At 43.9% G+C, this 25,447-nt stretch overlaps 2 protein-coding genes across 2 annotated transcripts; both read left to right on the top strand.

The window, feature by feature from the left end:
- Positions 1 to 1,032: 1,032 nt before the first annotated feature.
- Positions 1,033 to 13,957, top strand: LOC129835907 (E3 ubiquitin-protein ligase TRIM21-like). Its single transcript, XM_055901614.1, has 6 exons — positions 1,033 to 1,056; positions 1,148 to 1,243; positions 10,868 to 11,104; positions 11,248 to 11,267; positions 11,452 to 11,594; positions 13,368 to 13,957. Exons 1-6 carry the CDS (start codon positions 1,033 to 1,035, stop codon positions 13,955 to 13,957), a joined length of 1,110 nt encoding a protein of 369 aa, XP_055757589.1.
- A 49-nt stretch (positions 13,958 to 14,006) lies between these two features.
- Positions 14,007 to 25,187, top strand: habp2 (hyaluronan binding protein 2). The gene is made up of 13 exons (XM_055901752.1): positions 14,007 to 14,849; positions 15,202 to 15,298; positions 15,486 to 15,569; positions 16,920 to 17,030; positions 17,219 to 17,335; positions 17,518 to 17,628; positions 17,826 to 18,003; positions 19,216 to 19,313; positions 19,554 to 19,968; positions 23,301 to 23,443; positions 23,925 to 24,059; positions 24,364 to 24,509; positions 24,710 to 25,187. The coding sequence occupies exons 1-13, from the start codon at positions 14,559 to 14,561 to the stop codon at positions 24,869 to 24,871; spliced, it is 2,088 nt and encodes a 695-aa protein (XP_055757727.1). The 5' UTR covers positions 14,007 to 14,558; the 3' UTR covers positions 24,872 to 25,187.
- The last annotated feature ends 260 nt before the right edge of the window (positions 25,188 to 25,447 follow it).

The following is a 25,447-nucleotide window of genomic DNA, read 5'->3' as shown; positions in this document are numbered from 1 at the left end:
TCTGTCTGTCTGTCTCTCTCTCAAACACGCACATACAGATGCACACACACCCAGGCTCATAGAAGGCCTATAGTTTTAAAGTATGCTATCAATCAAAGTATGAATGGAGGAAATACAGTGTTGCTAAAGACTATCTGTGTATCAAACTGGATAGAAAACCTCTGTTAGCTTATAGCCTGCTTACAGCGCCTCATACCATCAATGTAAACATATTATTTACAGTCATTTGCCAGGGATCAATTTACACAAGTATATTCAATGTTATACAGTACGTATAGGGTTGGTTTCCCGGACGCAGATTAACCCTAAGTCCTGGACTAAATAGCATGGTCAATGGAGAGCTGTGACATCAGGATGGATGTCACATTGTCGTCTAGTGATTTCCATTGGCAAAGGTTGACCAATCCGAAGCTAGAATAATGGAAAAGGGCTACAACAGTGACACTGGAACTTAGAAGACAGATGCCTGATGACCTGCACGGTCTGTCTGGAGTAATTTACAGGAGAGTGTATTTGAGTGAGTTGGATAGACAGCTCAAGGTGAATACTTTCCAAGGCAGAGAAAAAGGGGCCCACTGACATAACCATAGAAATAGAATGACTAGAAGGGATAATCCCCTCAGACCACAGCAATTTCATAGCACCCTCACGGGTACAACCCAGTCTGGCTCAATGAATGGGCCATGTCTGTTCTAGTGATTCTATTTATACGGACACAACACTATCCACTATGCTCTGGCACCTGACCTAGGGAGGCATGGGATTGTTAAAGAGGGCCAGGTGCCTGTGTCTTAAATCACTCTGCTGCTACAGAGGTATGGTATGTATGAGACAGGCCATTCTATAAAGAGAGAAAGAGGGACACATGCAGACAGACACCAGAGCTGGACGTGAATGAGAGTAGTCTATACTGATTCAAGACTAACTGACACAGGACTAAAAGCCTTTGGCTTATTACAACTTCACTTGGCAGCATCATTAGCCGAGCTCTTCGTCACCGGTATAACTGATCACCTCGCTTAGAGTAAGACCATGGAGATGAAGACCCAGGATCAGGTGTGTGCTACTGTGCTTCAAAAGAGAGAATTTGGTGGAATCCATCTTGGCTCTTTTTTGTTGTTGTATTTCTGAAACCTTCTCTCCCCAGGAGATGCTGTTGAAGCACCAGGGATGTCTGAAGAGGCAAAGAGAAGCGGTGAAGTTCCGAATGAAGAAATTGAGCACAAAGCAAACTGAAATCGCTGTAAGTAAACTAACCGCATGGGGATTCATCTGTGTGAACAGAGGTCAGACGCATCACAATACCATGTCAGTCATATTAAATGCACACATGAGTGTTCCAGTCAAATTATTGGGGTCTGAGGGGCTTTGGCCCTTCTAGTAATTATATTTGGTAACACTTACTTTTAAGGTGTCCTTGTAACAAGTATGTAACAAGTATTGTAATTAATTGTAATAAGACATAGTTAAACTGTAATAACAACATGTAACTGGTGGTAAAACAGTCTGTAATTACAGAGGTGTAACAATGAATGCTTGTTACCGTGCTTGTTACAAAACTTAACGTTTCAGATAGCATCCCAATCAAATATCCCAAAGCACTATATTTCAGCCTGCACAAACCATGTGATAAGTTAGCTAATTTAAAACCGACCACCTCATTGACTGACACAACTCCGCAATAAAGGGCTCTGTAGTCTGTAGGCCCAATGGGAAAAAACGAGTTCACATTCCAAAAACGAGTTCACATTACAAAAAACAAGTTCACATTACTTTCAATTGTGAAGTCAATTAATGGTGTATTTGACAATCGGTACATTATTTTAACCAAACATTTTTCGACACATGAATAAACAGTTATGGTTAAAATGGTGATAGAGCCATTCGTGCTTGACAAATTGAAAGTCTATTAAGATGTTTAATAATCCAAAAGGAGTAGGCAAGAGAATGGTCGTGGACAGGCAAAAAGGTCAAAACCAGATCAGAGTCCAGGAGGTACAGAGTAGCAGACAGACTTGTGGTCAAGGCAGGCAAAATGGTAAAGGCAGGCAAAATGGTCAGGCAGGCGGGTACAGAGTACAGAAACAGGCAAGGGTCAAAACTGAGAGGACTAGAAAAAGGAGAATAGCAAAAATGAGTACGGGAAAACATACAAGACGAACTGGCACAGAGAGATAGGAAACACAGGGATGAATACACTGGGGAAAATAAGTGACACCTGGAGGGGGTGGAGACAATCACAGCAACAGGTGAAACAGATCAGGGCGTGACAGCTAGGTAGCAGGCCTAAACTATAGAAATCATGATATGTATTCATGTGTATTGAGTATAGTGTAATGTAATTGTCATAGCTACATTCTTCTTATCTACCGTAGAGTCCCACAAGGTCTCAGACTCCAGGATGTGAAAATACTGACAAGAAAGAAACAGATGAAGACAGAGACAGAGAAATTAGATTTCCATTGTTACTTGCCATGTAAATAAAAAGGGAAAAAAGACAATCCTATTTTTCTAAATGAGCTCACCACCACTAGAATGTTTTATGTTATTGAGTAGGCCTATATCTTTGTTTAATCAAATTAATCAAATTAGTAATATAACATTAAAAATCCTCGTTATTTTGTAAGAAATGTAAGGTTGTCACGATCGTCTTGCTGTGAGAGATTGGACCAAGGCGCAGCGTGTGCAAAATACATCTTCTTTTATTCAAGAAGAGAGAAAAAAACAAGAAACTAACAACTATGCACAAACTAACAAAATAACAAACTGACGACCGTGAAGCTATACAGACAAATAGTGCTGACACAAACACTACACATAGACAATTACCCACAAAACAGCTAAAGCCCATGGCTGCCTTAAATATGGCTCCCAATCAGAGACAACAATAACCAGCTGTCTCTGATTGAGAACCAATTCAGGCAACCATAGACTTTCCTAGACATCTATACTAAACACTAACCCATCTACTCTACTTAACCCCCTAAACCATACAACACCCTAGACAATACAAAAACACACAAAGACAACCCACCCCAACTCACGCCCTGACCAACTAAATAAATAAAAGAAAAAGGAACAATAGGTCAGGAACGTGACATAACCCCCCCCTTAAGGTGCGAACTCCGGGCGCACCAGCATAAAGTCTAGGGGAGGGTCTGGGTGGGCGTCTGTCCACGGTGGCGGCTCTGGCACTGGTCGTGGTCCCCACCCCACAACAGTCACTACCCGCTTTCGTAGCCTCCTCCAAATGACCACACTCCACATTAACCCCACTGGATTAAGGGGCAGCACCGGACTAAGGGGCAGCACCGGACTGAGGGGCAGCACCGGACTGAGGGGCAGCACCGGACTGAGGGGCAGCACCGGACTGAATGGCGGATCCTGGCTGGACGGCTCTGGCGGATCCTGGCTGGACGGCTCTGGCGGATCCTGGCTGGACGGCTCTGGCGGATCCTGGCTGGACGGCTCTGGCGGATCCTGGCTGGACGGCTCTGGCGGATCCTGGCTGGACGGCTCTGGCGGATCCTGGCTGGACGGCTCATGGCTGGCTGACGGATCTGGCTGCTCATGGCTGGCTGACGGATCTGGCTGCTCATGACTGGCTGACGGATCTGGCTGCTCATGGCTGGCTGACGGATCTGGCTGCTCATGGCTGGCTGACGGATCTGGCTGCTCATGGCTGGCTGACGGATCTGGCTGCTCATGGCTGGCTGACGGATCTGGCTGCTCATGGCTGGCGGAAGGCTCTGGCTGATCCTGTCTGGCGGAAGGCTCTGGCTGATCCTGTCTGGCGGAAGGCTCTGGCTGATCCTGTCTGTCGGAAGGTTCTGGCTGATCCTGTCTGGCGGAAGGCTCTGGCTGATCCTGTCTGGCGGAAGGCTCTGGCTGCTCCTGTCTGGCGGAAGGCTTTGGCTGCTCCTGTCTGGCGGAAGGCTCTGGCGGCTCCTGTCTGGCGGAAGGCTCTAGCAACTCCTGTCTGGCGGAAGGATCTAGCGGCTCCTGTCTGGCGGACGGCTCTAGCGACTCCTGTCTGGCGGACGGCTCTGAAGGCTCATGGCAGACGGGCAGCTTTGCAGGCTCAGTACAGACGGGCGGCTTTGAATACTTAGTACAGACGGGCAGTTCATGCGGCGTTTGGCAGACGGACAGTTCAGACGGCATTGGGCAGACGGGCAGTTCAGGCGCCGTTGGGCAGACCAGGCGCCGTTGGGCAGACGGGCAGTTCAGGCGCCGTTGGGCAGACGGCAGACTGGCCGGCTGAGACGTACTGTAGGCCTGGTGCGTGGTGCCGGAACTGTAGGTACCGGGCTGAGGACACGCATCTCAGGGCTAGTGCAGGGAGAAGGAACAGGGCATGCTGGACCCTGGGGACGCACATTAGGCCTAGTGCGTGGTGCCGGAACTGGTGGTACCGGGCTGAGGACACGCATCTCAGGGCTAGTGCGGGGAGCAGCAACAGGACGCACAGGACTCTGGGGACACACAGGAGGCTTGGTGCGTGGTGTAGGCACTGGTGGTAAAAGGCTGGAGACACGCACCATAGAGCTAGTGCGTGGAGGAGGCACAGGGCTCTGAAGATGCACAGGAAGCCTGGTGCGTGGTGTAGGCACTGGTGGTCCTGGGCTGGAGCGGGGAGGTGGCGCCGGAAATACCGGACCGTGCAGGTGTACTGGCTCCCTTGAGCACTGAGCCTGCCCAACCTTACCTGGTTGTATGCTCCCCGTCGCCCGACCAGTGCGGGGAGGTGGAATAACCCGCACCGGGCTATGTAGGCGAACCGGGGGCACCATGCGTAAGGCTGGTGCCATGTAAGCCGGCCCGAGGAGACGCACTGGTGGCCAGATGCGTTGGGCCGGCTTCATGACATCCGGCTCAACGCTCAATCTAGCCTGGCCGATACGTGGAGCTGGAATGTACCGAATCGGGCTATGCACGCGTACAGGAGACACCATGCGCTCTACTGCGTAACACGGTGTCTGCCCGTACTCTCGCTCTCCACGGTAAGTACAGGGAGTAGGCGCAGGTCTCCTACCTGACTTCGCCACACTCCCTTTAAGGCCACCCCCCAAGAAATTTTGGGGTATTACTCACTGGCCTCCAGCCTTGCTTCCGTGCTGCCTCCTCATATCGCCTCCTCTCGGCTTTAGCTGCCTCCAGCTCTTCACGAGGGAGGCGATATTCTCCCGGTTGTGCCCAAGGTCCCTTACCATCCATTATCTCCTCCCATGTTCATGAATCCTGTGTAGGTGGGTCCTGTTGCCGCTTGACACGCCGCTTGGTTCTAGGTTGGTGGGTAATTCTGTCACGATCGTCTTGCTGTGAGAGATTGGACCAAGGCGCAGCGTGTGCAAAATACATCTTCTTTTATTCAAGAAGAGAGAAAAAAACAAGAAACTAACAACTATGCACAAACTAACAAAATAACAAACTGACGACCGTGAAGCTATACAGACAAATAGTGCTGACACAAACACTACACATAGACAATTACCCACAAAACAGCTAAAGCCCATGGCTGCCTTAAATATGGCTCCCAATCAGAGACAACAATAACCAGCTGTCTCTGATTGAGAACCAATTCAGGCAACCATAGACTTTCCTAGACATCTATACTAAACACTAACCCATCTACTCTACTTAACCCCCTAAACCATACAACACCTTAGACAATACAAAAACACACAAAGACAACCCACCCCAACTCACGCCCTGACCAACTAAATAAATAAAAGAAAAAGGAACAATAGGTCAGGAACGTGACAAAGGTCTTTTTACGTTTTGTTTGTAAGTTTTTTCACTTGGTAATGAGTAGTCAGTAATTATACAGAAATTGCTCATAGGTAATTACTAAAGTTACACTTATTCTTATATATCTAAATCCTATGTTACAACTAGCAACGACCTTGTACCTATGCAGATATTACATACAGTATATGTACTCTGTGGTGTATTTGTTGTTTTTTTCACTTGGATGGTGCTTTCAGAAGCTGACGATAAGACTGTCAGGATTGGTAACATACTTTGTGTACCCCTCAAGATACACTTCATTTTAACTAGCTAAATCCTGTGTATCACCTAGTAATTACAAAGTACGTATGCAGATATTACATGTGCTCTGTGGGGTACTAGTATGTTTATTTTCTCACTTGGATGGTGCTTGCAGAAACTTTAAAACTAAGGCAAGGTTGTCAGTATGGGTAATGTAAAATAAGTATACATTAATTACACTAAGTACTCCTCAAGATACACTGTATTTTAACTAGCTAAATCCTGTGGAACACCTAGTAATAACATTATACTTACGCATATATTACATGTACTCTGTGTTGTACTAGTGTGGTTGTCCTCCCAATTGGATGGTGCTTCCGGAAGCCTTAAAATAAGGGTCAGGGTTGACAGGATAGGTAATGCACTATACACAGTGTATTCAGAAAGTATTCAGACCCCTTGACTTTTTCCACATGTTGTTACATTACAGCCTAATTATAAAATGTATTGAATTGTTTTGTTTTCCTCATCAATCCAAACACAATACCAAATGATACAAAAGCAAAGTCAGGTTTTTAGAAATATTTGCAAATGTATTAACAATAAACAACTGAAATATCACATTTCTGTAAGAATTCAAACCCTTTACTCAATACTTTGTTGAATAACTTTTGTCAGCGATTACAGCCTCGAGACGTCTTGGGTGTGACGCTACAAGCTTGGCACACCTGTATTTGGGGAGTTTCTCCCATTCTTCTCTGCAGATCCTCTCAAGCTCTGTCAGGGTAGATGGGGAGCGTCGCTACAAAGATGTCTTCAGGTCTCTCCAGAGATGTTCGATCAGGTACAAGTCCGGGCTCCGGCTGGGCCCCTCAAGGACATTCAGAGACTTGTTCCAAAGCCACTCCTGCGTTGTCTTGGCTGTGTGCTTAGGGTCGTTGTCCTGTTGGAAGGTGAACCTTCGTCCCAGTCTGAGGTCCTGAGCGCTCTGGAGCAGGTTTTCATCAAGGATCTCTCTGTACTTTGCTCCGTTCATCTTTCCCTCGATCCGGACAAGTCTCCCAGTCCCTGCCACTGAAAAACATCCAGCATGATGCTTTCCCCACCATGCTTCACCGTAGGAATGGTGTCAAGTTTCCTCCAGACGTGAAGCTTGACATTCAGGCCAAAGAGCTCAATCTTGGTTTCATCAGACCAGAGAATCTTGTTTCTCATGGTCTGAGAGTACTTTGGGTGCCTTTTTGGCAAACTCCATACGGGCTGTCATGTGCCTTTTACTGAGGAGTGGATTCCGTCTGACCACTCCACCATAAAGGCCTGATTGGTGGAGTGCTGCAGAGATGGTTGTCCTTCTGGAAGGTTCTCCCATCTCCACAAAGGAACTCTGGAGCTCTGTCAGAGTGACCATCGGGTTCTCGGTCACCTCCCTGACCAAGGCCCTTCTCCCCCGATTGCTCAGTTTGGGCCGGCGGCCAGCTCTAAGAAGAGTCCTGGTGGTTCTAAACCTCTTCTATTTAAGAATGATGGAAGCCACTGGGTTCTTGGGGACCTTCAATGCTGCAGAATTTGTTTTGGTACCCTTCGCCAGATCTGTGCCTCGACGCAATCCTGTCTCGGAGTTCTAATCAAATCAAATCAAATCACATTTTATCTGTCACATGCGTCGAATACAACACGTGTAGTAGACCTTACAGTGAAACGCTTACTTACAAGCCCTTAACTGACAATGCAGTTTGAAGATAAAAGAAGAAGAAATATCACAAATAATTAAGGAGCAACTATAAAATAACAGCAGCGTGGCTAAATACATGGTGCTCCGGTACAGAGTCAATGTGCGGGGGCACCGGTTAATCGAGGTAATTGACGTAATGTGTACATCTAGGTAGAGGTGAAGTGACAATGCATGGCAAATAAACAGAGAGTAGCAGCAGCATAAAAATCGGGGGTGGCTGGGGACAATGCAAATAGTCCGGGTAGCCATTTGATTAACTAGAAGGGGTAGAAGCTGTTAAGAAGCCTTTTTGACCTAGACTTGGCACTCCGGTTCTCTCTGCGGTAGCCTACGACTAGGGTGGCTAGAGTACATGGCAAGTTTTTGGGCATCGCTCTGACACCGCCTGGTATAGAGGTCCTGGATGGCAGGAAGTTTGGCCCCAGTGAGGTACTGGGCCGTACTTACTACCCTTTGTATATTGCCTTGCGGTCGGAGGCTGAGCAGTTGCCATACCAGGTGGTGATGTAACAAGTCAGGATGCGTTCGATCGTACAGCTGTAGAACTTCACGACTGTCTTGGTGTGTTTGGACCATGATAATTTGTTTGTGATGTGGACACCAAGGAACTTGAAGCACTCAACCTGCTCCACTACAGCCCCATCAAGGAGAATGGGGTGTACTCTGTCTTCCTTTTTCTGTAGTCCACAATCATCTCATTTGTCTTGATCACTTTGAGGGAGAAGTTGTTATCCTGGCACCACACTGCCAGGTCTCTGACCACCCCGCTATAGGCTGTCTCATCGTTGTCAGTGATCAGGCCTACAAATGTTGTGTTGTCGGCAAACTTAATGATGGTGTTGGAGTCGTACTTGGCCATGCAGTTATGGGTCAGGGAGTACAGGAGGGGACTGAGCACTCACCCCTGAAGGGCCCCTGTGTTGAGGATCAACATGGCATATGTGTTGTTACCTACCCTTATCACCATGGTCAGGAAGTCCAGGATCCAGTTGTAGAGGGAGGTGTTTAGTCCCCTAGTTCTTAATTTAGTGATGAGCTTTGAGGGCACCATGGTTTAATGCTGAGCTGTAGTCAATTAATAGCATTCTCACGTAGGTGTTCCTTTTGTCTAGGTGGGAAAGGGTAGTGTGGAGTGCAATTGAGATTGCATCATCAGTGGATCTGTTGGGGCGGTATGCAAATCGGAGTGGGTCTCGGGTTTATGGGATAATAGTGTTGATGTGAGCCATGACCAGCTTTTCAAAGCACTTCATGGCTACGGGACGGTAGTCATTTAGGCAGGTTCCCTTGGTGTTCTTTGGCACAGGGACTATGGTGGTCTGCTTGAAACATGTTGGTATTACAGACTCGGTCAGGGACAGGTTTAAAATGTTAGTGAAAACACTTGCCAGTTGGTCAGCGCATGCTCGGAGTACACATCCTGGTAATCCTTCTGGCCCTGTGGCCTTGTGAATGTTGACCTGTTTAAAGGTCTTACTCACATCGGCTACGGAGGGTGTGATCACACAGTCATCCGGAACAGCTGATGCTCTCATGCAGGCTTCAGTGTTGCTTGCCTCAAAGCGAGCATAGAAGTGATTTAGCTCGTCTGGTAGGTTTGTGTAACTGGGCAGCTCGCGGCTGTGCTTGCCTTTGTAGTCCGTAATAGTTTGCAAGCCCTGCCACATCCGACGAGCATCGAAGCCGGTGTAGTACGATTCAATCTTAGTCCTGTATTGACGCTTTGCCTGTTTGATGGTTCGTCGGAGGTCATAGTGGGATTTCTTCTTAGTGCCCGGGTTAGAGTTCCACTTCTATCCTTTAGCTCAGTGCGGCTGTTGCCTGTAATCCATGATTTATGATTGGGGTATGTACATACGGTCACTGTGGGGACGACGTTATCGATGCACTTATTGATGAAGCCAGTGACTGATGTGGTGTACTCCTCAATGCCATCAGAAGAATCCCGGAACATATTCCAGTCTGTACTAGCAAAACAGTCTCATAGCTTAGCTGACAAATCCTTAGACTTCATGGCTTGGTTTTTGCTCTGACATGCACTGTCAACTGTGGGACCTTATATAGACAGGTGTGTGTGCCTTTCCAAATCATGTCCAATCAATTGAATTTAGCACAGGTGGACTCCAATCAAGTTGTAGAAACATCTCAAGGATGATCAATGGGAACAGAATGCACCTGAGCTCAATTTCGAGTCTCATAGCAAAGGGTCTGAATACTTATGTGAATAAGGTATTTTTCTATTTAATTTTGTACAAATTTGTAGACATTTCTAAAAACATGTTTTCACTTTGTCATTATGGGGTATTGTGTGTAGATTGATGAGGAAATACATCTATTTAGAATAAGGCTGTAACATAGCAAAATGTGGGAAAAGTCAAGCTGTCTGAATACTTTCCGAATGCACTGTAAGTACACATTATTTACAAGTAAGTACCCCTCAAGATACACTTAATATTAACTAGCTAAATCCTGTGTAACACCTAGTAATTACATTGTACTTTTACATGTACTTGTGTGTTTATTATTCCACTTGAGGATGACACCCACTTGAGGATGACACCCGTATGGTAGACCCCAGTCAGTGAGGTTGACCTCTATCTTATCTGTTTTGTAAACTCAACCTAGTTAACCCCGATGGTTTTTGGGGACAAGTGCTAGCAACAATATTGAGTGGACATTTTGAAGAGTGTGCATTCACAGAAAGGAAATCAGAGTTTATGTCATCTCGGGACACCCAGCGCATGTGTCCACAAGAGATTATACCCTTGTGATAGTTATTACTGAATCGGATGAAGCTGAAAAGAAACAAAACACTGGTGAAGTTCGTAAAAACTTGACCATTTGTAACAAGCATTGTAACATGCATTCAGTGTTACACCTCAATGCTATTGATGACCTGTTGATATTACAGTGTAACTGTGAGTTATTACAATTAACTTCAACGCTTGTCACAGTGTAATTACCCATGTAAGGATCCCTTAAAATGAAGTGTTGTTTCCTATTTCTGTGGTCACATCTCATATCTAGATTTCAATGGTGTCTATTTGTGCAGAAGAACGCTCAAAACATGGTAGCATACGAAGCTCTAAGATGGGATGTGTTGCAATGACTTTCACACTGATTGAGTCTGTGTCACCCAACCAGAAAAAGTCATCAGCAATGAGGGAGAGTATAAGGAAGAAGTATGAAGACATCCAGAGGGTTCTGGATGAGGACCTGGCGATGACTCTAACCCACCTGGAGATGGAGGAGAGAGCTGCAGTCACAGCCCTGGAGGACCTGATGGAGAAGAACTGCACCATCATTCAGGAGATAGAGCAGGATCTGGCCAGGCTCACAGCTGAGCTGGCCCAGAAGGACATTCTACTGCCCTATTCACTGGTGATTTGGCTCTTCAGTTCTATTTAACATGAACTCATTCAATGGATATTGATGATGGGATGTAACATATTGATGATGGATGTACATTGATGTGAACTGCCTATTCATTGTCACTATCTTTATTTCCTCCCCATCGTCTCCAGGACACTGAGATAGTTGGCAGGTATGTCATTTGATCCAGATACGTGTTTTGTTTCTTATACCACATGCAAATCAGATACAAATCTTTTTGAAGAAAACATTTTATTTGACGAATATGTTTTCAATCATCATGATTGATCATGAACTGTCACTGTTCGTGTGATGGCTCCTGCAGTAAATATTGATGTCTCTCCTCTCGCACCCAGAGTGATAGATCTGCTGAGCAGGACAGATCCCAGCAAAGTGAACTTGGATGAGCCTAAAGCTGACCAGATCCTCAGCCTCACCAACAACATGCTGCTACTCATACGTTCCCAGACCCCCATCACCAAGAGACTCATCAAGAGCTGTGAGTTCCCTTAGTATTCCATGAAGTCTTTTCATTTTTAATGATTTCATTCTCAAGATGTGATGTCAATTACAACTTGAAGCGAGATAGACAGGTCCTTTTTTACACCCAGAGGTCTGTCAGAGTTATTTCATTATAGATACATTTGTTACATCTATAATATATGTGTGGGTAAGCCATTTTAACATGCAGCATGTTTTTGCACCTAAAAACGCAAACTGAATTGTACTTCACACTGCCCTCTCCCACCTGGACAAGAGGGGAAATAACAATGTTAGAATGCTGTCATACAGCTCAGCGTCCACACCATAGTTCCCTCCAAGCTCATCACCAAGCTGGGGACCCAGGAACTGAACACCTCCCTCTGCAACTGGATCCTGGATTTCCTGAAGGGTCACCCTCAGGTGGTAAGGGTAGGCAACAACACCTCCACCACGCTGACCCTGAACAGGGTGTCCCCTCAGGGTTGTGTGCTTAGTCCCCTCCTGTACTCCCTGTTCACCCACGACTGATTGGCCACGCATGACTCCATCATCAAGTATTCTGATGACACAACAGTGATCACCGAAGGCGATGAGACAGCCTACAAGGAGGATGTAAGAGACTTGGCAGTGTGGTGCCAGCACAACCTCTCCCTCAACGTCAGTAAGACCAAGAAGCTGGTTGTGGACTACAGGAGAAAGAGGGGAGAGCACATCCCCATTCACATTGACAGGGCTGGTCAAGAGGTTCAAGTTCTTGGTGTCCACATCACTAAGGACTTAACATGGTCCACACACACTCGCACAGTCAAGAAGAGAGCATAACAGACTGAAAAGATTTGGCATGGGCCCTCAGATCCCCAAAAGGTTCTACAGCTGCACCATCAAGTGTCTTGACTGGCTGCATCACAGCTTGGTATGTCAAGTGCACTGCCAAGTGCTACATAGGGTGGTGCGGACAGCCCAGCACATCACTGGGGCCGAGCTCCCACTAGCTCCCCTTCTTTGCGAGGCATTGGAAAGCCTGGTCTTTGTGGTTGAATCTGTGTTTGAAATTCACTGCTCGACTGAGGGACCTTGCAGATAGTTCAATGTGTGTGTGGGTTACAGAGATGAGGTCGTCATTCAAATATCATGTTAAACACTATTATTCCACACAAATCTAGTCCATGGAACGTATTATGTGACTTGTTGAGCAAATGTTTACTCCAGCATTTATTTAAGCTTGCCCTAACAAAGGGGTTGAATACTTATTGACTCAAGACATTTCAGCTTTTCATTTTCTAAATTTCTAAAAACATAATTCCATTTTGACATAATGTGGTATTGTGTGTAGGCCAGTGACACAAAATCTCAATTTAATCTATTTTCAATTCAGGCTGTAACACAACAAAATGTGGAAAAAGTCCAGGGGTCTGAATCCTTTCCGAAGGCACTGTACATATCTACCTCAAATACCTCGTAACCCTGCACATTGATCTAGTACTGGTACTCCCTGTATATAGATCCATTCTTGTGTATTTTACTCCTCGTGTTACTATTTCTCTTTGTATTATTATTTTTAAACTCTGCATCTATGGGAAGGGCTATTAAGCAAGGTTTTCACTGTAAAGTCTACACACGTTGTATTCGGCCCATGTGGCAAAATCTGATTTGATTTTAAAACCTAAAACTCTGTGATTTCAAATTTTTATCTGCACAAAGCGGTTATGGCATGCCACACTCAGCCAGTGAGAATATTTTCTTTTAAATATAGTCATTTCTCATGGTAAAAATACACATCTGTCCCCAGATTCCACAGAGGTTTCACTGGACCCAGAGACAGCGCACCCAAAGCTGATAATTTCCCCACGCGGTGACAGTGCCACCTACACAGACACCTGGCAGGAACTACCAGAGCTCCCGGGCCGCTTTGACACCACCCTCAACGTGATCAGCCTGCAGGGCTTCAGCTCTGGGCGTCACTACTGGGAGATAGACGTGGCTGGTAAGACGTACTGGGAGCTGGGCCTCACCTACCCCACCATCTCCCGCAAGGGCCGCGCTGAGGACTGCTGGCTGGGCCGCGGCTCTGACTCCTGGGCCGTGGAGTTCTTTGATGGGGAGTACACAGCCTGGCACAGTGGGGTGCCCCACCAGCTGCCTGTCACAAAACACTTCAGCCGTATTGGGGTGCTATGTAGTTTCCCAGCGGGCCTGGTGTCTTTCCTGGGGGCGGACAGTATGACCCCTCTGTTCTCGTTCTGCGCAGGGGCTTTCAGGGACTGTCTCCACCTGGCGTTGTGCTCAGGTCACGATCACAATGGTACAAACACCAAACCCATTGTGATCTGTAACGCACCTCCACCTCATAGTGCTTTCCAGAATGATTCCTCCTCGTGATTTCCAGAATGGCCAGGAATGCTGACTCTGCTCTTTATGATGCTCCTACTGACTCTTAAAGGCTTTATCATTGGATCATCAGCATTTAGTCAGCGATGTTATTTGACAATTTCTCATGTTGCTGCTCTTTTATCTATACAAGTACTTAAATATGCATTCTGTAATCTATTAATGACTGGATTTAAGGTGCTGTTTCGAAGTAGAAGGGGAGGATCAAGATCCTTTTCAATTGATTGTGGTTCCAGTTTTAGAGACGTCCATATCTTTCTAACAAAAGTATTAGTGGTTTTAGCTATCGGAAGGAACATTTGGCCTAAAATACACTTCATGTCCCTAGAGAGTAGCCTGCACAGCTAACATGTGATGTGAATCCAAAGTCTACACTCAAAACAAAAAACAATCTCTCTTTGTAAATAGGATCTCTGAGCTCCAATGGTAAATGACTAGTCCTATGTGCTAACTATATTTTCACAAACAAATCTAGTTCAGTGTCACCTGCACTACAATGTTTGATCCTGTTGTCTTTTAAATTATCCCCTCAGCAGACGATTGCTGTTTTTCTCCAAATTTTTACTATCACTTACCGTTAGAGTTGCAGATAATGTGTATGTTTGTTTATTACATGTGTTTTAAAGGTAAGCTCTCTTTAAATGAAAAAAAAAAACCTCTGACTGACACCCCCTTAGTCAATAGAACGGTAGTGTGCGGTGAGAGACCTAGATGCCAAAGCACTTTGTACATACAAAGGTTAGTCTTCCTACACAAACGGTTGGGAAATGATGTGGGTGATCTGACAGAATTTCTCTTCTCGCCGCACACAATCACTGCCATCATGAACTCCAGGCCTCTTTTCTTCTGCCTCTTCCTTGTATTGCTCATTCTACCTGTTCAAGTAGGTATTCGACTCTTTTGATTTTCTTTTGCAGTAAATATCAGGAATAAGAGGGTGATAGACTCGGTTGCAGGTTTAGAGCAGGTGCCTGTCGAATGTGTTTGCTCTCCCTTACAACATTTTTCCGGTTGTTTAATTGTTTATTTTGCTGTGTTTAATAAAATATAAAAGACGTGTTGTCAATATATTTCCTAGATGAAATGATTGTTTACAAGTTTTGCAGTTTGGCAAAGATCGCATGAGTGCTGGCATTAGGCCTACTTTTGCACAGGTAAAACACAAATGTAGTAAATGCTACTACTATCCATAATGTTACTTGGTTGAACGAAGAATGATGACATCTTTTATTCAGTTACATAAACAAGAGAAGCATGGAAAACATCCGAAACAGGAAAAACACACAAAAAAATCTGTAAGAAAGTACAGAAGACATGAGGATATTCTGAAGGGTAAGCATTTTTTTTTATTCATATAATATTATTATTCATATTTATTCATATTATTTATTCATAATGCACAATAGTGTAGGCTTTCACAATATGCTTTCACACACAGACATAGAGAGAGAGGGGAAGTTGGAGAGGGAGAGCTAGACCATGTAACACTACAATATTTGACAGTGTATCTCTGCTGTAGACCCATTCTTTGAGATCGTAGATGAACCAGGTGAGGACGATAGTGATGACCCTGACTGGCTTTATGAACTCCAAGAACCAGATGGTGAGATATGAAGAAGAAATTGTCTTATGACATGCACTACATTCTAAAACCTTTCCTGCTGTTTTAACCGTAACTTAAAGGCAGCCAGTTGCCTGAAGGTTACTGTAAAAAAGGTACAGTATGTTACCGTACTGTATTTTACAGTATCCAATACTGATATTGGGATATTTTATATTGTTGTTTTTAATGCTAACTTGCAGGCAACTGGCTGCCTGTAAGTTAACATAAAACAGCTGTACAGTGCATTACTGTAATCTATTAACCGTAATTCAAATGAATAAATGAACAAATTAAAATTATTTAGAGGAGATGGGGTTTGCATTTTACAGTATATTACCGTAATTGTATGCGATTGGCAATGTGTTTACATATTACAGCATTCTAGAGGACTAAACAACGGCTTCCAAACTAGTAGTGAATACATGGCAAAACAGACCAAAGGACATGTCAAATACTCAACCATTAAAGGTTTGAGACTTGCTGCCACTCCGATCTTTCCCCTATGCACATTTAATTGTTGGGGCACTACTACCACACATCAGTGAAATTGGTACAGCAGTTAAGGTGGCACAAATGTAGCCTCTTACAAGTCACGCTACAGAATATGTTCATGAGCCAGAAAAACTATACCACGCAACCACTAGTGGTCAAAGGATTTTTGGTACTCCAAAAATATGTTACGGTAATGTATTATGTGGGGTGGAATTACAGTACCATTCAAAATACAGCAATTCTTTCCCGGCCCACAATATTTTACCACAATGCACAATAATTTACAGTATGGTGCAGTATAATGCTTCAAAGTATTTTACTGTTGATAAATCTACAAATTTACCGTACTGTAAAAATGTAATGTTTTCATTACACTGTAATATTCAGTGTAATTATATTTGTAAATCATATAAATGTTGTATACACCCTGTTTGGTTGGTTCACTTCAGACCTTGATGTCTCTCAATCCTATCACTCAGAATTATTTGAAAAAGTTGCAAGTTGCCAATCCCATAATGCTATGCAGTTACAGTAATGTACTGTTGAACCAACATTTCTTTGGGATTTACAGTATAATTTACTGTTTACGCCTAGAATCCCCCAGAGTGCATTGCCATTTACAGCAATTAACTGTAAATAATGAATATGTTACTTTACTGTCAGTTTTATTGTATAATACTGTCAAAACAACAACAAAGTTGTTTGCACTGTAGATATGTCCTACGACATACAATTGTGAGGATACAAGAACGTCTATACAGACTGAGTCTAAAGTCGATGCTGAGTCTAAAGTCGATCACTGTTTGAAACTGCTTATGTAAAAGTCGTCCTCCTCCCCTTGTCTTGTTCATATTGCAGGCCAATGCAACCCAAACCCTTGCCTCAATAACGGTGTGTGTGAGGAGAAGGGAAAGAGAAGGTTCAAATGTGACTGCCCCAAGCCATTCAAGGGCAAGAAGTGCCAGAAAGGTAGGAAAGGGAAAAGAGGCTACATGAATTGAAAAAGCTTTGTACTTTAGTTCCTGGCTTGTATAGTAGATATTAACTAGTTTTTACACCAAAAATGATTTATGACAAAGATTATGCCACATTTGCCTGGCGGGTACAGTCAGATGTAGTGAGAAATAAACTGATGTGAATCTGAATGGTTCTTACAGGGCCCAAAAGGTGTAATAGGGGCACGTGTGGCCGTGGCGAGTGCGTGTTGACCTCTAAACCACCTTTCTACGCGTGCAAGTGCAAGCAGCCCTTCCTGCCCCCAGACTGCAAATCACGTGAGAGCCCTCCTGACCTCTTGCCTCTGAAGTGAATGATGAGTGTCCTCACAAATGAATCAAATTATTATCCTCTTTCATTTTTTGGGGGGGTAATGTGAGAAAATAGCAATGTGTACCGTGGAATTTCTTGGTCATTTTAAGCTCAGCAGGATGTTTCTGTAATCACATTTCTCTTCCAGTTGCGGTGTGTCAGCCTAACCCCTGTAAGAATGGAGGCTCGTGCGTCAAGGACGGCATGGACTTTGACTGCCTCTGCCCCGAAGGCTTCAGTGGACGTTTCTGTAATGTTGGTAAATAAATACAGTACATTCCAGCTCTTCAGTCAACCAACAGAGCTGGGTTCACATCTATTTCAGGAACTAAACCAACATTTGTTGAAAAAAAAATGGAATTGGAATTTCAGTTTACTGAATTGACAGAATTGAAATAGAATGGTCAAACCGTTCCTGATATACTGACTGGATGTAAATGTCATAATCTTGACTAGGCCCAGCTGACTGTTACAAGCTCAAGGATGACGGGGAGTCATATCGCGGCAACGTGAGTGAGACAGATGATGGAGAGGAATGTCTTCACTGGAACTCCCATTTCATCCTGGAGAAAGGCTCTGATCCCTTCAATGACTTTGAGGATGACGATGGACTAGGCCCTCACAACTTCTGCAGGTCTGGGCCCATATTCACATAGAGTCTCAGAGTATGAGTGATGATGTAGGATCAGTTTCTCCTTTTAGATAAGATCGGTATAGTATGTGACTCCGGGATGCTGGCCTTCTAGGCAGAGTTGCAAAGAAAAAGCCATATCTCAGACTGGCCAATAAAAAGAAAAGATTAAGATGGGCAAAATAACACAGACACTGGATAGAGGAACTCTGCCTAGAAGGCCAGCATCCCGGAGTCGCCTCTTCACTGTTGATGTTGAGACTGGTGTTTTGCGGGTACTATTTCATGAAGCTGTCAGTTGAGGACTTGTGAGGCGTCTGTTTCTCAAACTACTTGTCCTCTTGGGCAGTTGTGCACCGGGGCCTCCCACTCCTCTTTCTATTCTGGTTAGAGACAGTTTGCGCTGTTCTGTGAAGGGAGTAATGCACAGCATTGTACAAGATCTTCAGTTTCTTGGTAATTTCTCACATGGAATAGCCTTAATTTCTCAGAACAAGAAATAGACTGACGTGTTTCAGAAGAACGCCTTTGTTTCTGGCCATTTTGAGCCTGTAATCGAACCCACAAATGCTGATGCTCCAGATACTCAACTAGTCTAAAGAAGGACAGTTTTATTGCTTCTTTAAATCAGCACAACAGTTTTCAGCTGTGCTAACATAATTGCAAAAGGGTTTTCTAATGATCAATTAGCCTTTTAAAATGATAAACTTGGATTAGCTAACACAACATGTTAGTAACCGAAAGTTCAAATCCCAGAGCTGACAAGGTACAAATCTGTCGTTCTGCCCCTGAACAGGCAGTTAACCCACTGTTCCTAGGCCGTCATTGAAAATAAGAATTTGCTCTTAACTGACTTGCCTAGTTAAATAAAGGTTAAAAAAAAAAAAAAAAATTTTTTTGAAACGTGCCATTGGAATACAGGAGTGATGGTTGCTGATAATGGGCCTCTGTACGCATATGTAGATATTCCATAAAAAAATCTGCCGTTTCCAGCTACAATAGTCATTTACAACATTAACAATGTTCACACTGTATTTCTGATCAATTTTATGTTATTTTAATGGACAAAAAATGTGCTTTTCTTTCAAAAACAAGGACATTTCTATGTGACCCCAAACTTTTGAACGGTAGTGTATACTTATCTCTCTCACACTCAAACATATTGTTTTATAAACTTATACACTGTTGTTTACTGTTGTGTATTGACTGGTCCAGAAACCCAGATGGTGACACTCAGCCATGGTGCTTCATAAGAAGAGGGCGGGTGCTGCTGTGGGATCACTGTGGCGTCAGGGAGTGTGCTAAGCCCACAGGTCAGCCTTAAATATCATATCTCTGACAGCTGCCTATATGTACAGGAAGTGAACATCAGGCCAAATAGTTTCTCCCGCGTGGATAAGTCAATCAAATCAATCAAATGTATTCACAAATTACATCAGCCGATGTCACAAAGTGCTATACAGAAACCCAACCTAAAACCCCAAACAGCAAGCTATGCAGATGTAGAAGCACGAGTAAAGTTGTACTGAATTTTTCGGCCATGGTCACAACAGATGCTGGTCCCAAGCCTACGACTGGTCCGAAGCCCACTACTACAACTACTACAACTACTAAGCCTACTACTCGTCCCAAACCCACTACTACAACTACTACCACAACACCCAAGCCTAAACCAACACCGGCCAAACCCACAGCAGGTCCAGAGAAACCTACAGCGCCAAAGCCCAGTGGAGTCCCACGACAGACCACAGCTAGCCCCACCTCTGATAAGCAGTTCACCAGCTGTGGAAAGCCCCAGCCGAAGAAGGCCATCACCAGGATCTACGGAGGCTTGAAGGCCGTCCCTGGAGCCCAGCCCTGGCAGCTATCCCTGCAGGTCCGACCCAAGGGCTCCAGCCAGGCATACAGGCACATCTGTGGAGCGGTGCTCATCGATAGCTGCTGGGCCCTGACTGCCGGCCACTGCATGTGAGTATAACTATAATGCAGTGCCTTCAGAAAGTATTCATACACCTTGACTTATTCCACATGTTGCTGTGTTACAGCCTAAATTGAAAATGGATCAAATATTTTTTTTCTCTCACCCATTTACACACAATAACCCATAATGACAAAGTGAAAACATGTTTTTTTAAATGTTTGCAAATGTATGGAAAATGAAATACAGAAAACCCGAAACCAGAAAAAGTATTCACACCCAAGAAATGTTAGAATCACCTTTGGCAGCGATTACAGCTGTGAGTCTTAATGGGTAAGTCTCTAAGAGTGTTGCACACCTGGATTGTACAATATTTGCACATTCTTATTTTTAAATTCTTCAAGCTCTGTCAAGTTGGTTGTTGATCATTGCTAGACAGCCATTTTCAAGTCTTGCCATAGATTTTCAAGCCGATTTAAGTCAAAACTGTAAATAGGCCACACAGGAACATTCAATGTCGCAACTCCAGTGTGTATTTGGCCTTGTGTTTTAGATTATTGTCCTGCTGAAAAGTGAATTTGTCTCCAATTGTCTGTTGGAAAGCAGACAGAATCAGGTTTTCCTCTAGGAATTTGCCTGTGTTTAGCTCTATTCCATAAATTTTTATCCTAAAAAACGCCCTTGCCAATGACAAGCATAGCCATAACATGATACAACCACCACAATGCTTGGAAATATGAAGAGTGGTACTCTCGTGATGTGTTGTGTTGGATTTGTCCCGAACATAAAACTTTGTATACATAACATAAAGTTAATTTCTTTGTCACATTTCTTTTGCAGTTTTACTTTAGTGCCTTATTGCAAACAGGATGCATGTTTTGGAATATTTTTATTCTGTACAGGCTTCCTTATTTTCATTCTGTCATTTAGTTTAGTATTGTGGAGTAACTACAATGTTGTTGATCCGTCCTCAGTCTTCTCCTATCACAGACATTCAACTCTGTAACAGTTTTAACATCACCATTGGCCTCATAGTGAAATCCCTGAGCGGCTTGCTTCCTCTCCGGCAACTGAGTTAGGAAGGACGCCTGTATCTTTGTAGTGACTGGTTGTATTTATACACGATCCGAAGTGTAATTAATAACTTTACACATCAGCCCTTCTTTGCAAGACATTGGAAAACCTCCCTGGTCTTTGTGGTTGAATCTGTGTTTGAGATTCACTTCTCGACTGAGGGACCTTGCAGATAATTGTTTGTTTGGGGTACAGAGATGAGGCAGTTATTCGAAAATCTTGCTAAACGCTATTATTGAACACAGAGTGAGTCCATGCAACTTATTATGTGACTTGTTAAGCACATTTTTATTCCAGAACATATTTAGGCTTGCCCTAACAAAGGGGTTGAATACTTATTGACTCAAGACATTTCAGCTTTTCATTTTTAATTAATTTGTAAACATTTCTAAAACATAATTCCACTTTTACATTATGGACTGTTGTGTGTAGGCCAGTGACACAACATCTCAGTTTAATCCCTTTTACACTTGTTTTACCTTCATTTAATTCGGAAAGTCAGTTAAGAACAGGTTCATATTTACAATGACGGCCTACCCCGGCCAAGCCCAGACGACGCTGAGCCAATTGTGTGCCACCCTATGGGACTCACAATCACAGCCGGATGTGATGCAACCTGCATTCAAACCAGGGACTGCAGTGATGCGTCTTGGACTGAGATGCAGTGCCTTAGACCACTGCGCCACTCGGAATGCAGGCTGTAACACAACAACATGTGGAATAAGTCAAGTCAGGGGTGTGAATACTTTCTGAAGGCACTGTATACACACATGCATCCATAAGGACCAACGCATGAACCCATACAATATAGACCACTGACATAGTGTATACATTACAGCCTTATTCTAAAATGGGATGAAATAGCTTTTTCCCTTATCAATCTACACACAATAGCCCATAATGACAAAGCAAAAACTGCTAGCACATTTACATAAGTATTCACACCATTTACTCAGTACTTTGTTGAAGGACCTTTGGCATCGATTACAGCCTCGAGTCTTCTTGGGTATGACTCTATCAGCTTGGCACACCTGTATTTGGGGAGTTTCTCCCATTCTTCTCTGCAGATCCTCTCGAGCCCTGTCAGGTTGTACGTCGCTGCACAGCTATTTTCAGGTCTCTCCGGAGATGTACGATAGGGTTCAAGTCCGGGATATGGCTGGGCACTCAAGGACATTCAGAGACTTGTCTCGAAGCCACTCCTGCGTTTTCTCGGCTGTGTGCTTAGGGTCGTTGTCCTATTGGAAGGTGAACCTTTGTGGTCCTGAACGCTCTGGAGCAGGTTATCATCAAGGATCTCTCTGTACTTTGGTCCGTTCATCTTTCCCTCAATCCTGATTAGTCTCCCAGTCCATGCCTCTGAAAAACATTCCCTTAGAATGATACTGCCACCACCATGCTTCACCGTAGGGGTTGATATTGGCCAGGTGATGAGTGTGACGCTTGGTTGTCAGGCCAAAGAGTTCAATCTTGGTTTCATCAGACCAGAGAATCTTGTTTCTCATGGTCTGAGAGTTCTTTAGGTGCCTCTTGGCAAACTGCAAGCTGGCTGTCATGTGCATTTTTGGTTGTCCTTTTGGAAGGTTCTACCATCTCCACAAGGGAACTCAGGAGCTCTGTCAAAGTGACCATCGGGTTCTTGGTCACCTCCCTGACCAAGGCCCTTCTCCCCCGAATGCTCAGTTTGGCCGTGCAGCCAGCTCTAGGAAGAGTCTTGGTGGTTCCAAACATCTTACATTTTAGAATGATTGAGGCCACTGTGTCCTTGGGAACCTTCAATTTTGCAGAAATGTTTTGGTACCCTTCCCCAGATCTGTGCCTCGACACAATCCTGTCTCGGAGATCTACGGACAATTCCTTAAATCTCATGGCTTGGTTTTTGATCTGACATGCACTGTCAACTGTGGGACCTTATACAGACAGATGTGCCTTTCCAAATCATGTCCAGTCAATTGAATGGACTCCAATAAATTTGTAGAAACATCTGAAGGATGATCAATGGAAACAGGATGCACCTGAGCTAAATTTAGTCTCATAGCAAATTTTCTGAATACTTATGTAAATAAGGTATTTCTATTTTCAATTTTTAATACATTTGCTAAGAATTTCATGAAAACTATTCACGGGGTATTGTGTGTAGGTTGTTGAGGAAATAAATTAATTGAATCCATTTTAAAATAAGGCTGTAACGTAACAAAATGTGAAAAAAGTGAAGGGGTCTGAATTCTTTCCGAATGCACTGTATATCAATTCCACGGATCACCGCAAGTGATTTTTGCAACCCGACATTGTGTTTGTGTTGGACCAGTGATCCAAAGGACCAGATGCAGGTGGTGGCTGGGAGTCTGACTCTAGGAAAGGATGTGCCCACTGGGCAGACGATCACAGTGGAGAAAGCCACACGGCATGAGAATTACAAGGAGACATCCACCGCTGTTTACAATGACATCGGTGATATATGCACTTGCTGTTTCTCAAAGCTCTGTTTACTGTAGTTTGCATGTCAGGATTTCCTTAAGGATGCTTTATTGTTATTGGGGGTTGGGATCAATTCCATTTCAATTCAGCTCAATTGAGGAAGAAAACCGAAAAACTCCAATCTCCAATTCAAATGAGGAACAATTGGAAAAAGAATTTTAGTAAACTTTTTGAATATAATTGACTGCATATACATTAAATTAATCCTATTTATACTTTATATTTTATATGGGTCTATACATTTCTACCTCCTTTCAAAAAAACATGTTCCCATGTTATATTTGAATGTTTTATATCACGTGCAATATGATTCAATCATTGCTTACATTGTAACTGTGAAGAAATCCCAATTCAAATAGTTCTGAAATTGAAATGAAATTCCATCTCTGATTGTTATATTTTAGTGACTGCAAAGTCAATGTACCATAATATACATTTCCTTTCTGACCCAAAGCGGTGCTGAAGCTGAAAGCCACAGATGGTCGCTGTGCCAGAGAGAGCCAGTTTGTGAAGGCAGCCTGCTTGCCTTATAGCCCATTCTCTGATGGGACTGAATGCACCATCTCTGGATGGGGCGCTACTGAGGACTGTAAGAGCAGGCTCAACTGCATCCTGAGGTTCATGCACAGTGTGCATGTACCTATGTGTTCATCATGCCCGCAGCATATTTATTTCATTATATTACTCGTATCATGTGCATGTACACTAGTCATGTGTTATATCAAAATGTAACTGAATTCAATCAAACGGAATCGGATCATATTTCATGGGTATTTCGTGTGCGCTTGTTATCATCTGTTATATACTTGTTGTTCTCTTTCTCTACTTTCTAGAAGTCCTCAGTGTGTGAACTATTATTTTCCCTTCACTATCACTCTTCTGCTCCCCCGTAGCTGACAACGGCTCCAACCACCTACTGGATGCCCAGGTGCTGCTGATCAGCCAGGAGAGCTGCTCAAGCAGCAAAGTCTATGGAAGCGCCATAGACAACACCATGTTTTGTGCCGGTTACCAGCAGGGAGGAGTGGACTCCTGCCAGGTCAGTGAGTTGATTGGGGTGGATTGAGACTCAATGCTGTGTTTGGGAGGTGCTTTGAGACTAACTCTGACTGAGGTACGGTATGATATCACGTAAAGCATCGTTTTGGGGGTTTGAATCACGATTGGATTGAGATGACTTTGTGTGTTTGGTATTGAATGGTTTGAACATGTTTAATGAACACTCCGTGTGACTGACAGGGTGACTCTGGAGGGCCGCTGACGTGTAACAAGGAGGGCTCCCATTTCATCTACGGCATCGTGAGCTGGGGAGACCAGTGTGGGTTGAAGAACAAGCCTGGGGTCTACGCACGGGTCTCCCACTACGTTGACTGGATCAAGTCAAAGACACAAGCAGCATAGCTGGGCTATGCCAGTCCATATAGTTGCAGGCATTGAAAAGTTAGATCACGGCACGGTTTTGGCAGAACAATTCCGCAATGCATATGCAACATGGTGCTTTAGTGTCTTCTAGCGGTAGTTTATCACAAAAACCCTGCGGTAGCAAGTGCTAAAATAGGTGTCTCTTAATTGGACCGCTACTGAGTAATCATTGATTTATATTTTGAACATAGCTGACATGCTGTCATTCCAGGATATAAAATGACCGACGACTATAAGAGAACAAAACCATTAAACGTCCCTCTATGGACCTTCCTGCAAAGATGGGGATTCTGAATACTGTTTCTATTATTTTTTACAATGGTATTCTTGGAAAAACTTGTAGTGATAATGACAGAAAACTACGTAGTAAGTATAGGTCTATAAAAGGAAAGCACAGAACCTTTCATGGTGAATAATATGTGGTTCAATGATCAGTAGTATACTTGTTCGTTTCAAGTACAAGTGGAGTACACCAAAGTCTTAAAATAATATAAAACAGATGACCAAAGGACAGAGGGACATACAGTACACTGAGAGTCAGAACTTAGGACTGTG

The sequence above is a fragment of the Salvelinus fontinalis genome, chromosome 37, assembly GCF_029448725.1.
Source record: "Salvelinus fontinalis isolate EN_2023a chromosome 37, ASM2944872v1, whole genome shotgun sequence".
NCBI lineage: Eukaryota > Metazoa > Chordata > Actinopteri > Salmoniformes > Salmonidae > Salvelinus > Salvelinus fontinalis.
The sequence above is the reverse complement of the archived record's forward strand: the minus strand, read 5'-3'. Positions and strand labels throughout refer to the sequence as shown.

Excerpts from the sequence above, each read along its gene's own strand:
- LOC129835907 (XM_055901614.1), top strand. The coding sequence starts at position 1,033 with ATGGAGATGAAGACCCAGGATCAG. Across the intron at positions 1,244-10,867 it reads CAAAGCAAACTGAAATCGCT|AAAAAGTCATCAGCAATGAG; the intron begins GTAAGTAAACTA and ends TCACCCAACCAG. Across the intron at positions 11,595-13,367 it reads CAAGAGACTCATCAAGAGCT|ATTCCACAGAGGTTTCACTG; the intron begins GTGAGTTCCCTT and ends ATCTGTCCCCAG.
- habp2 (XM_055901752.1), top strand. The coding sequence starts at position 14,559 with ATGTGTATGTTTGTTTATTACATGTGTTTTAAAGGTAAGCTCTCTTTA. Across the intron at positions 15,299-15,485 it reads ACATGAGGATATTCTGAAGG|ACCCATTCTTTGAGATCGTA; the intron begins GTAAGCATTTTT and ends TCTCTGCTGTAG. Across the intron at positions 23,444-23,924 it reads CGCTGTTTACAATGACATCG|CGGTGCTGAAGCTGAAAGCC; the intron begins GTGATATATGCA and ends TCTGACCCAAAG.